Consider the following 12,662-nt stretch of genomic DNA (forward strand, 5'->3'; position numbering starts at 1 on the left):
GACGTGTCAGTCTGAGTGATTTCTCCTTTCTGGAGCAATTATTGAATGTGTCTTCTGGTTTGAAGGCTGAAAGCTACATAATGTAACCAGTTCTTTCTGACTTTTGTTCTCTCTTTTCCCCAAGGCCATATGCACATATCCTCTCTGTACCAGTGTCAGAAACAATGAGCCCTTACCCTGCTCAGCCTCAGTACCAAGCACTACAGCAGTCCCAGCCCTACACCATCTACCCCCAGACCACCCAGACCTATGGACTACCTCCTTTCGGTAAAAAGTCACTTCTCAAAGATTTCTCTGTGCCTGTAGTTGCTGTTTAATGTCTCAGTAAAAAGCCAATGTTAAGCTTAACCAGGTGTGTTGGAGAGAAGAGTTTGTAGGAGAGCACATAGCTTAAATTGTAGGTGGGCACTGATCTCTTGATGGGGCTTCAACTTCAAAAATAAGATTTTTTACAAAGCTGTTACTTTGGATCTCCCCCTGAAGTTTGCCATATGATTCTTGGTTTGGGATAATAATTGTCTCTAGTTGTGGTATAGCTGTGTTTGTGCAGTTTCCTTCTTAGTGAAATGACACAACACCCCATACTACAACTCCTTTTTCTTCTCCTTTCTTCTCCTTTCTTCTCCTTCCTTCTCCTTTCTTCTCCTTTCTTCTCCTTTCTTCTCCTTTCTTCTCCTTTCTTCTCCTTTCTTCTCCTTTCTTCTCCTTTCTTCTCCTTTCTTCTCCTTTCTTCTCCTTTCTTCTCCTTTCTTCTCCTTTCTTCTCCTTTCTTCTCCTTTCTTCTCCTTTCTTCTCCTTTCTTCTCCTTTCTTCTCCTTTCTTCTCCTTTCTTCTCCTTTCTTCTCCTTTCTTCTCCTTTCTTCTCCTTTCTTCTCCTTTCTTCTCCTTTCTTCTCCTTCCTTCTCCTTCCTTCTCCTTTCTTCTCCTTCCTTCTCCTTTCTTCTCCTTCTCCTTCCTTCTCCTTCCTTCTCCTTCCTTCTCCTTCCTTTGTTGTTATCCACAATTAAGACATTTTAATTTCATCTTTCACCAAATGAGAGCTCATGCTAAAATGTCTCCAAGTTTACTAGGCAAATAATTTCCTTAATTTGCTCTAATAACTGAGCCCTTTTAGTAACTATTCCAGTCTCTGCAAATGCAGCTCCCAAAGAATGGAAGGGAGCAGAGGCTGTTTTATCCTTTAGCAGGGAACACTGGTGAGAGGGGGGAGCATCACAGCACCATGCAGGGAACTGGGGGAGCCCCCTGTGGCAGTGCTGGGGTCACCACCCCTTGCAGAGGACATGGTGGTGTTGGATTTATGGTTGGACTTGATGATCCTAAAGGTCTTTTCCAATTTTTACCAGTCTGTGATTCTAAATATGTCTCAGAGGCTTGTGGTTGTACTGCACAATATGCACTGAGCCTCTTGCAGATTTATCTGTAATGCTAAAATCTTGGTACCTTGATGTGTGTAAACATGAATTTTTCTTTAGTTAAAGAATTAGATGTCTTTGAATAAAAACAGCATTTCTGGCTTTTGTTAGCTGCTGACAAAACACGGGCTTTTGTAAAGGTTACAAAACAATTGATTTGTCATTATAGATTTGAAAGATGGTGTAGGAAAGATAATAAATCCAGACTTGGCTTTGTTAAACACAAGTTAAATTGCTAATACTGTAATTACTGATGGTTGCTGGAACATACTCCTCCTCACTGGGTGCCTGCACTTTGGTTTCAGTGCCTTGTTGCACTGGTTTTTGCTGTTTTTTGAGTGCCTGATGGTTTCCTTGGCTTCATTTATTTGGTGTTTTTTGATTGTGTGTTGTGCATGGTGCACTGAGGCTGCCTTGTGTGCTGTTGTGTGTTTTAATGTGTCACATGTTGGTGTTTTTAAAGACAAATATTTGTAAATATGTGGAGTGCTCCAGTGAAGTTGTTTAAAACAGTGGTTTAGACTTCTAGAATTCTGAAAGGAGGGAGGGAAGGTGTAGGGGTTTTGTTAGAGTATTGTGTGTGATGTTTTGCTGGTTGCAGTAGTGGTGGCTGTATTTGGGGGGAGTGTTCATTTTTTAAAATCCAAATGCTCTGGAGTGCAGGGGTACTCAGCTGCTTTAATATCCTACTCTAAATGTAACACTAGAAATTCTTCTGAACACCTGGAAGGAGATCTGCATTTTCTATTGATTTCAAAGGAGCTTTCATCTGTAAAATATCCAAAATGTCATCAGTTACTGAAATGTCTGGTGTTGATTTTAGGTCTGTTGTTAAACACCTGAATTTTTAGTGTTAGGAAGATGTTAAAAGTCATTTCCAGTAATGGAAATCATAGTGGAGTGGTACCTGCTGGGTCATGCTGAGAAGATGGACCTTGCACAGTGTGATGGAGAGGTAGAAGGTAGAGTATTGAACATGCATACTGCAGAGGGAATTCTGGAAATTCTGCTCACAAAATCTCCAGTGAGCAAGTGAGGGCCAACAACTTGGATTTACCAGCACCAGAGGCTTTTACAGAGCTTGGTGTGTCTTTCTACCTTGTATTTGTTTCTATGCCAGAAAGAAGGCACCAAGGCTTCTCTAAGTGGGACAAACCAGCATGAAATTCAGGCAAGCTGGCAAACACCAGCACAGTCTGGAGGTGGCTAAAGTCAGGATTCTCTTTTAGAGAAGGGATAACCTGTGCTCTTGCTGATTTGTCACCTCTCTTGGTGCTCAGTGCATTGTTCTGCATGGGATGCCCCTGTGGCCTGGAGAGATTTTATTAAAGAAACATTAAAATAAGAGTGGTGACATCCAGGCTGCACAGCTGCAAGCTGGTATTAGAAGCACCATGGATGTGATGGTTTACATTAACTCAAGAAAAACCTACAAGTGCTGGGATGTCCTGTGTGGGGCCTTTCCATGTCTGTAGATGTGTGCTGGGACATTCTGTGACACACAGTGCTGCCCCTGGACATGGAAGAGTCTCATTCCTCCTCTCACAGCTTCTCCTCCATCATCCTTGAGGCTCTGCTAGTTTATCATGCTGTCCTGCAGGACATTTGCCACCAGCCCAGGAGTGTGCCTGGGTGTAGAAAATATAAAAGACATGTCTGTAACAGCAAGACAGGGAAGGCAGGGGCTAAAGATGCCTCAGCCCATTTCCTGAATCCCCCAGCCAGCACTGCCAGCACCTCTGTGTGTGTCTGCCCTGCTGCCACTCCCTGGGTGGGTTTGTGTTTCACTCTCAGGTTCTTTGGCACTTCTGCATGTTGTGTGACCATCACATTGTGCTGCTGACTGCTCCTTGTCCCTCTGTCTTGTGCCCTAAGGAGCTTCTGGTTCCTGTCCCCTGTGAGAACTGCTCAGCCATTTGGGATGGTGGCACTGCCTTTCCAGGCTAAACAAACACAGCTACTCCCACTCTCCTTGGAGGATCCTTTTCACATATGTTTTGTTCTGGAGTTTCCACAGTCTTTCTTAAATCAGCCTTTCCTTTTTGTTTGCTAATTATTGAGGTTCTGGAGGCTTGAAACCTTAACAAAGACACAACTTGAGAGTCAAAGAGTCAAACCCTGGGGTGACTGTGCAGAGGGGAGTGATTGAAGTTGACTGATAGGTGTCAGTTTGGGATCAGATATGTAAATAAATCAAAGGGCCATTGCAGAATTTAATTCTGACAAAGCTGCAGCATGGAGTGACCTCCTGGAGCTGCTGCTCATGTCCAGCTTGATGGAGTCTCTCCCATGTCATGTAGGTAAGAAACTGGAGCTCACAGCCCATGGCTCAGTCCTGCTGGAGTGGGTGAAGGGCTGCAGGTGGCTTCTGTAGCCTTGGTACTGTTTTCAGGCTGTTTAAAAAGGAGGGTGCTCTTTCTGATGGCCCTGACCTCTGTCTAGCTCCAAACCTCCTTTGTCCCTCTGCTTTGCACACTCCTGCTTGTTTGTAAGTAGATTCTCTCAAAATATTTCTGCTTCCTAACCAGGGCCAGGGAGAACTGTCTTTGACTTTGGCTGTAGATTTGGAGACACTCAAATGAAAGCCTGAAGAGCCCTGAAGAGCAAGGTCTGAGCTGAGCAGCCTCAGTTGGGCACTTTGGCACCCATCAGTGCAGAGACCTCACCTTACACAGCACCCAAGCTGAGCCACATGCTTGGTGTGCCCTGTGCACATAATTGCAGTCACTCAGCTCTCTGTGCTGTGCCCAGGGTTCTTACAAAAGCATTCCCAAACAACAGGAAGTCTGGAAGAAACATTCAGATTTTAAATTAATTTTTTAGCTCTATATTTGTTGTTGTCAGTCTAGGAAAATTACTGACTTGTGGCTTGGTTTAAAATATTCATCCCAAAGCCCAGTGAAGTAGTGGAGTTGAGCTTGGCCTTCACAGATCCCAGCTTTGGCCTCTCTGTCACAGCTGGTGTCCCTTGCAGTGCTGTGCAGCTCAGCACAAAGTCACAGCCAGTGGCAGGTCCTTTATCTGCATGGGCACTGAATCTCAGTGACACAAACAGATTTTAGTTAAAAGCTTTGCAAATTAATCTCCTTGGTGCTTTTAATTTTCTCTTTTTCAGCCATTTTGTCACCAGCTCTAATCCCTGCACAGCCTGACAGTCAGTGCTTACTACTGCCAAAATTAAACATTTTCCATGTGTCATTTGTTACTTGCTTTTGTGATGAGCAACAATCTTAATCTGAGGTAGGAGCATGCTGTTTGGTCCCAGCATATTTGTTTGTAACTGGTCCAATTTATCTGATTCAGGTGCACTGTGGCCAGGTATGAAACCTGAAAGTGGTTTAATTCAGACTCCATCTGCAAGTCAGCACAGTGTTCTTACCTGCACTACAGGGTTAACCACAAGCCAGCCCAGCCCAGCACATTATTCTTATTCCATTGAAGGTAACTTGGCATGGTTTTTATCTGCATCTCTCTCCACCTAACTGAGTCCAGATACCAAACTAGAGAGGCCTGCACGCTTGTCCTTGGTTTGTGCATGCTTCTGGATGCTTTGCCTCTTTTCTCTTTGTGCCTGTGTGTTTGTGGGGTTGTGTTTGCTCCCCCCTGTGTGTGCACCAGGCTGGCTCGTTGGTGCCATGCTGCTGGGCTGAACAGGGTGAAGAGCAGATGGGAAGGGGAAAGAGACTCCATGTTGTGTTCCTGCATGCTTTATTGGGAGTGCTCTTGCATTTCTCTTTGTTTGTGGTCTTTAGATTGATGGCAGGAAATGTGCTGACTGCAGTGAGATTTTTAAACATTTGTTTTTAATTCCTTCTGGAGGTAGATGGCTCTGGAATGTCACAGACACAGGTTGGTAGATCTGCTAGGAAGTGAATTTCTCAGTACAGAACTACCAGTCAAATATTATAATTGCTGGAATTGCCACATCTAAGAAGGCAGGTGCTGAATTTCACCAGCTTCCACAGCAGTTTTTAGGAGTGAATGTGCCAGATAGCTGAATAATGGAATATTGTTGCTTATGGCACACATCTACAAATTGATACCTCTTCTTTAGGCTGGAATTTGCCATTTATGTATAGAACTACCATTAAAATGTTATAATTGCTGCAAGTGCCACATCTAAGAAGGCAGGTGCTGAATTTCATCAGCTTCCACAGCAGTGAATGTGCCAGATAACTGAATAATGGGATATTGTTGCTTATGACACATATCTACAAATTGATACTTCTTTAGGCTGGAATTTGCTATTTATGTTTTGGTGACAAATGATGAAAATTTGTCTCTTTCTCTGGAAATTTTATAAAGCATTTCAGGAATTTGTAATCTATGCCTTGTGGAATATTTTCACAAAAAATTCAGGGACTTGAGGAAGTTTTTAGTTCAGCTTCCTGCTCAAAGAGTAGTTGATACAGAATTCAGAATCAGATTTCTCAGAGCTTTATCTAGTTACATCTCCAAAACCTCCAATGTTGGAAATTTTGCCAGTTCCAGAATCTGACTCATGATGATGATTTTTTTTTTTTTTATTTTGTTGACTCAGAGCTTTCACTTTTCCATGTTCTGACCATTTCTCTCCTGCTGCTGCTGCTGCACACCTGCAAAAAGAGCTTGTGTCTGTCCTCTCACTAATGTCCCTGCAGGTACCAGCAGGCTGCATCAGGTCCCCAAAGCCACCTCCTCTCCTGGCTGGACAGTCCCTGTCCCCTGAAATGCCCCTTGCAGGGCACATTCTCCAGATCCCTGGCTGGTTTGGTGTCTCTTTAGCAGACCTACTGAATTTTATCAACATGTTTCTTGTGCTTGAAGGGCCAAACTGAATGCCACAACCAGATGTGGTCTCATGAGAGCCAAGAAAAGGAGGATAATTGTTAAAATCAGCAGTGAATGGGTTTTAGCATGTCTCTCACAGAGGAAAGTTGTGGGTGTGTCATGGTCCTTGCACAGCTTGCATTATTGAGGCAGTCAATGGCCAGGTGTAGTATTTATCCTTAATTTATTTTTCTCATGCATAACTGCATTCATGAATTGTTTGCTGCAATTAACTGATCATTTTTTTGAGTGCACACGGGCTCCAGAAGCAGCAGGACCAGAGTTTTATTCATTGATTGAGGGAAAACAACTTTGTGCATCTTGAGCAAACCACTCTGGAATTCAGTGAGTTAAATAAAAGGAAAGCAATACTGGAAATACTCCCTTTTGTCCAGCATAACCCTCCTTCCCCCAACAGAATGATTCACTGATTCTCACAGACCAGCTGGAGTTGCCAGGGCTCAGGGATGGTGCTACACAAGATTTCCCAGTGATGTCCCATGAAGGGCTGGTGGATCCCTGGGGGTGCTGAGGGGACAGACCCATGCCAGGCCTCGCTCTGTAGAATTATAAAATCACTGACTTGTTTGGGTGGAAGGGACCTTAAAGATGATCCCCTTCCAACCCCTCTGCCATGGCAGGGACACTTTCATTATCCCAGGCTGCTCCAAGCCCTGTCCAGCCTGGCCTTGGGCACTGCCAGGGATCCAGGGGCAGCCACAGCTGCTCTGGGCGTCCCCACAGCCAAGAATTCCTTCTCAATGTCCCATCTAACCCTGTCCTCTGGCAGTGGGAAGCCATTCCCCCTTTTCCTGTCACTCCATCCCTTGTCCAAAGTTCTCCAGCTCTCTCTGAGCCCCTCTGGATGCTGGAAGGGGCTCTCAGGTCTCCTGGAGTTTTCTCTTCTGCAAACTGCTCAACCCCAGCTTTGTCAGAGTTTCACACAGGAGAAGGATTTGAATCTGTGCTGCTGGGAGAATGTGTGATGTGAGAAATTTCCCTGCAGGCTGCTCTCTGAAAGTGTGCACAAGTCACCCCAAAGTGTGCAAAAGTCACTCCAATGGTGCAAATGCTGTTGCTTTTTGGAAAAACTTGTTGCAGACTTGCAGGAAACTTTTCCTTTTTCAAATTTGCTCTATTTCCTTCTCAAGCAGCTCACCAAGGGTTCAGGCCAGTACAGGGGCTGGTGCCAGGGAGGTGTTGAAAGGATGGACAGAGTTGTTTCAATAGTAATCCCTGGGATATCTCAATAATAATCCCTGGAATATCTCTCTTTTCTCTCCACTCAAATCAGGGTGAGACACAGCTGTACAATGGTGCTGACCCACTGGAGGGGAATTTCAGTGCATGGTTCTGGCTTTGCCTCTTTGAAAATGATTGAAGCAAAGCAGATTGGGATTAGTAAGGTAGAGGCAGGGATGTAATGTCTGAGGATGAGGTCTGAAGTGAGGGATAAAGAAAGGAAAAAGTCATGGCATCTTTAATGCAGTACTTGTGTTTGCTGGTCTTTAAACTTCAGCCCTTGAGGTCATGTTTAGCAAATCTTTGCCAAATATTTTTGCATAGTTCTGACCCATTCACAGGTAAAATGAAGTGGCCCACAGTGCAGGAAGAATTGGTTCATCCATGTGGTGGGAACTGTTTGAAAAAAATCTGATATGAAGCAATATTTAGATACAGGATTATTAAAAAGACCTGTTGGAGGGAGACCAGAGTTAAAATAAACAATGAAGTCCATGTGAGGGAATGCCAAAGCTTTTTTCTCATTTCTTCACTTCTGTAATCAATCTGAGTGGAGAAGCAGCCTGTGCAGAGCATTACAGATAAGAATCACTTTCTGTTTCCTCTCCATAACAGTCTTGAGAGCAGTGGTGTAACAGTTTGTCTTCCAGAGAGTTGCTCTGCTCTGGCTGCAGGTTGGTTCACCAGGTCTTTTCTACAGAGCTGGGCTTCACAGGGATCTAGGAAGGAGCCTTTTTTTAAGGTGATACAGCCTTGATAGTTTCCATAATGTGTAATTAATTGGAAGGAGCTTTATTTGGAAACTGCTCCTGATTTTGAGCAGTTGTTCATGAGTGTTTGTGGCAGGTTCCTGGGCTCACACAACTGGGCTTCAATGCCTGTGGAGCTGCTGCAGGTCCTTGAGTGTCTTCACTGCCATTATTGCTGTTCAGTGCAGCAATTTTGCCTTTTTCTAAATGTTTCTGGGGCTGATTACTTCCCTTTGTTTCTGCTTCCACAGAGATGTCACCCTGTGACAATGTTCACCGGGGTGTTAGGATGAGGGAAGAGACGAGGATCTGACTCCATGTTTCAGAAGGCTGATTTATTATTTTATAATATAAATTATATTAAAACTATACTGAAAGGATAGAAGAAAGGATTTCATCAGAAGGCTGGCTAAGAATAGAAAAAAAAAGGAATAACAAAGGTTTGTGTCTTGGACAGAGAGTCCGAGCCAGCTGACTGTGATTGGCCATTAATTAGAAACAACCACATGAGACCAATCACAGATGCACCTGTTGCATCCCACAGCAGCAGATAATCAATGTTTACATTTTGTTCCTGAGGCCTCCCAGCTTCTCAGGAGGAAAAAATCCCAAGGAAAGGATTTTTCATAAAATGTATCTGTGACATCACCCTTCATATTTCTTATCTCTTGTAAATCCTGTGTATTTCTACACATCTTTTCAGATCTGTTTCTTTTGTTTCCTTAACTTTTTTGAGGTGTATTTTGGATGCATTCCTCTTTCCTGGAGGCACCAGGTAGTATTGGTGCTTGCCATAGCACAACATACACTCATTAAGAGTTCATGGTGGGTCTGTTTTCCTGGGGGAGCAAGATTGACTCCTTCAGAAGTTTGAGTTCTTGGGGTGAATTTTGTGTGGTGGTGTTTGCAGAAAATAAGGGGTTTTCTCAGAGTCATGGTAAGGTAGGGATACTGTGAATTTCTGCAAGTCTATATAAGCATCTAAAAGTGATTTTTTGGTTTTATTTGTGTGCAGAGGAAGGTGGTTTAGAAAATAGTTCTTGGTGGCATCTGGTTTTGTACATTCTGGTTTTGTTCCTGCTGGTTTTATTATTTGTTGTTATTCTTGTGAGTCCAAAATCCCATGTTGGGGAATGTTTAATGGAGTGGCCCTGTGTCTGTAATCCCCCAAAAACTGCTAAACCATTGGTGTTCCCAAGTGCTGCTCTAGCAGCCTCTTCTGTGTTTTGAGAGAGCTGAATGCAGTGACACAAAGCTTAGGAAACATCTTCAAGTTGGTGCCAACAATTACACATCCCTAAGAACTCATCCTGTGAGCTGTTGACAGATTATTTCACAAAGTCACTTCCAAAAAGCATTTCTAGACACAGGGAGGTTGAGAGAGATGCTGTTTTCTCCACCAGGAAACACTCTGTTTCTACTATATGAAACTTCTTAATGTTTCCTTAAATTTTAAATCTAATTAGACTAAAAATGATAAGTTTGATGCTTTTCTTTAAACAGAACTGATTTAAACAGATTCATGTCCTTTTTCTTGATCTAGTCTGGTTCATTTTCATCTGCTACTGATTGATCATCAGAATGGGACTGTTATCTTATCAAATATGTAAAACCTTTTTAATTCTACATCAATTGCTTAGCAACCATGGAGGGAAAAGGTTTTAGACCCATTGGAAAGGACTGGTTTTAAAGATGTACTTGCTCTTCTTTCCTGTAAACCCAACTGAAATGTGTCTGGTGTCAAAACACACCCCAGTCCTTTTCTGGGTGTTGGTAGCAGAGTGCTGCTTGCACATTTGCCTAGTAAGTATTTATTTCACAACTTCTCATTTCTTGTGCTTTTCTAGAATATTTAATGCAATAATTCTCAATTTTACAGCATCAACTACCAATGCCAGTCCAGTCTCTACATCCTCAACTGTTGTCAATATTTCCACATCAGCAGTAGCCAGCATCTCACAGGTAAAACCTCCTTGGTAAATTTATATGCACCATCTCATTTACCTTTGTTTAACAAGTTTATCAAAATTATCATGGAAATGTCACTTGTGGTACTGGAGCTGTGGGGCTCAGTGTGTAACTCAAATCACCAAATCACTCCTGCTGTCTCTTTGACCATGATGCTTCTCCCTTTGGCCTTTGCAACAAACTCACTCCATCTGTTCAGAGCTGTTGTCTCATCTGCAGATTGTGAGGTGAGTCCTAAAACTGAGATCTCTACAAGAGGGGTGGAGGGGAAGAACCAATTCAGCTGTTTTAAACCTGCAGGGAGGATTAGAGTTGGGTGTTTTCTTGACACCTTTGTTCTCAGCAAGAATAGGAAATGAAGTTGTACCGAAACAAGCCCAACCAATAAAGTAGGGTGTGCATTCTGATGGTAGACTAGAACAAAGTGAGAATCCCTGCAAGCTAACAAAGACCATTTCTCCCTGCCTTTTTCCTCTGTGGATGGTTAACAGCATTCTGAGCACTTGGTTGTACAGAGGAAGCCTTCAGTGTCCAGCTTTTCAGAAAGAGAATACAGGAAATGTGGAAAATGCAATGGATGCACAGAAATCCCTCTGTGCTTATGCTGTTGCTTTTTAAACATTAACTTGTTTGGAACTGTAAGGGAAAAAAAATATTTTCTTCTAGTATTTCAGACTAAGGTACCTGGTTCACAAACCCAGGCTGCTCTTCAGGGGAATCAGGAGAGGACTGTGATGACACATTTGCTTTTTTTACTGTCAGTAGCAGAAGGTGAAATCCTCAAGCACAGCCCCAGGTGCTGAGCAGTCTCATAAATGAATTAAGTACTTTTCATAAATGGATGCCTTCCAGCATGCAGAATTATTGCTTGATGAAGTCAGCACATGAGTAAGGGCCATTTATCCTGTAGTTGTGCCCTCAGCAAGGCCCAAGGTCACTTTCTGTCACTGTCAAATGCAAGACAAAACCACACATTCCAGAGCACAGAGTGCACTGATGTCTTGGCATCCACTCAACTCCCCTGTTACTGTCACTTCAGTCATTATGAATTAATTTTTGCAGCCACTGGAAGCAGAGGAATGGCCCTGTGATCACTGGTGTCCTCTGCAGGAGCCACTGGGCAGCCAGAGCTGTCAGCCCTTTTTGGGAATGTCTTCATATGCAGAATGAAACAGCATAAAGTCAGCCTGTGCTCTTGCTGGGATTTTTCTTGGACAGGATATTGTGGTGGAGTTCACAGGGGTCCCAGGATGAGGGAAGAGATGAGAATCTTGACTCCATGTTTCAGAAGGCTGATTTATTATTTTATTATCTATATAATTATATTAAAACTATATAAAATATTATATAAAAATAATATATAATATATAATATATATTTAAAATCTATTCAATGCAAGACTATATATATAATTATATTAAAACTGTACTAAAAGAATAGAAGACAGGATTTCGTCAGAAGGCTTGAAAGGAAAGGAATGGAATGATAATAAAATCTTGTGACTGACCAGAGAGTCCGAGCCAGCTGGACTGTGATTGGCCATTAATTAGAAACAACCACATGAGACCAATCACAGATGCACCTGTTGCATTCCACAGCAGCAGATAATCAATGTTTACATTTAATTTCTGAGGTCTCTCAGCTCCTCAGGAGAAAAGATCCTAAGGTAAGGATTTTTCATAAAATGTGTCTGTGACAGGAATTTCTAATACAGAAGTCAGAGGTTCAGAGTCTTTTCTGAATGAGGTATCCTACCATCACTGACTCTTTTCCCCAACAGGAATATCCTACCTACACCATCCTTGGCCAGAGCCAGTACCAGACCTGCTACCCAAGCTCAGGCTTTGGAGTGGTGCCACCAGCAGACAGCAGCACAGAGAGCCTGGCCCTGGCCACCACCACCACGTTCCCAGAGGAGAAACCAAATGCCCTGGTGCCAGCTGGGGCAGTGCAGAGACCTTCCTCTGGTGAGGCTGGGGCTGTGGAATCCCTCTGCTGAACACTGCAGGGGGCAGGTGTGGGGAAACATCTCCAGAGGGTACCTGCAGCATCCTGCCATGCTGGGCCCAGTGGGACACTTGCCTTCCTTGGCAGAATCTTTCTGAGACCTTTCTGGTGTGGAAAGTATTGTGGTGGGCCAGCCAAACTGAGGTATCAGAAACCTTCTACTGCTGCCATTGCAGGACTCCTAGCACTGCTCTGTGTGCCCCAGGGAGAGGGAGCACTCTGAACACCTGGCTGCAAGAGAGAAAGATGCAGGAGGTGATATCCTCTGTGTCCTCTGTCCCTAGGAATTGTGTTCTTAGCAGTATCAGAACAGGCTCCATCCCATCTCCCTGTCACTTATGGCCATCCTGCTTGGTCATGGTCAAGGCTGTGTCTCCAGGGCCAACATCACTGTTACTCTTTTATATTCAACTTTCTATTAAATAAAATAGACATAGTTGAGTAACAGAGTAGTTTCAGTAGTGGAACTCCA

The 12,662-nt window shown here is 43.4% G+C and overlaps 1 protein-coding gene across 2 annotated transcripts in view; it reads left to right on the forward strand.

The window, feature by feature from the left end:
• Positions 1–12,662, forward strand: part of EYA3 (EYA transcriptional coactivator and phosphatase 3) — a 42,595-nt gene that overhangs the window by 18,166 nt on the left and 11,767 nt on the right. The window contains exons 6-9 of one of the 2 annotated variants that reach the window (XM_059488725.1): positions 125–267; positions 4,719–4,856; positions 10,095–10,177; positions 11,964–12,150. In XM_059488725.1, the coding sequence (XP_059344708.1) occupies positions 125–267; positions 4,719–4,856; positions 10,095–10,177; positions 11,964–12,150 (551 nt within the window). The remainder of the gene's footprint in view (positions 1–124; positions 268–4,718; positions 4,857–10,094; positions 10,178–11,963; positions 12,151–12,662) is intronic. The other variant, XM_059488726.1, reaches the window with a different exon arrangement.

Source organism: Ammospiza nelsoni, chromosome 25 (genome assembly GCF_027579445.1).
Source record: "Ammospiza nelsoni isolate bAmmNel1 chromosome 25, bAmmNel1.pri, whole genome shotgun sequence".
In the NCBI taxonomy this organism is placed as follows: Eukaryota; Metazoa; Chordata; class Aves; order Passeriformes; family Passerellidae; genus Ammospiza; species Ammospiza nelsoni.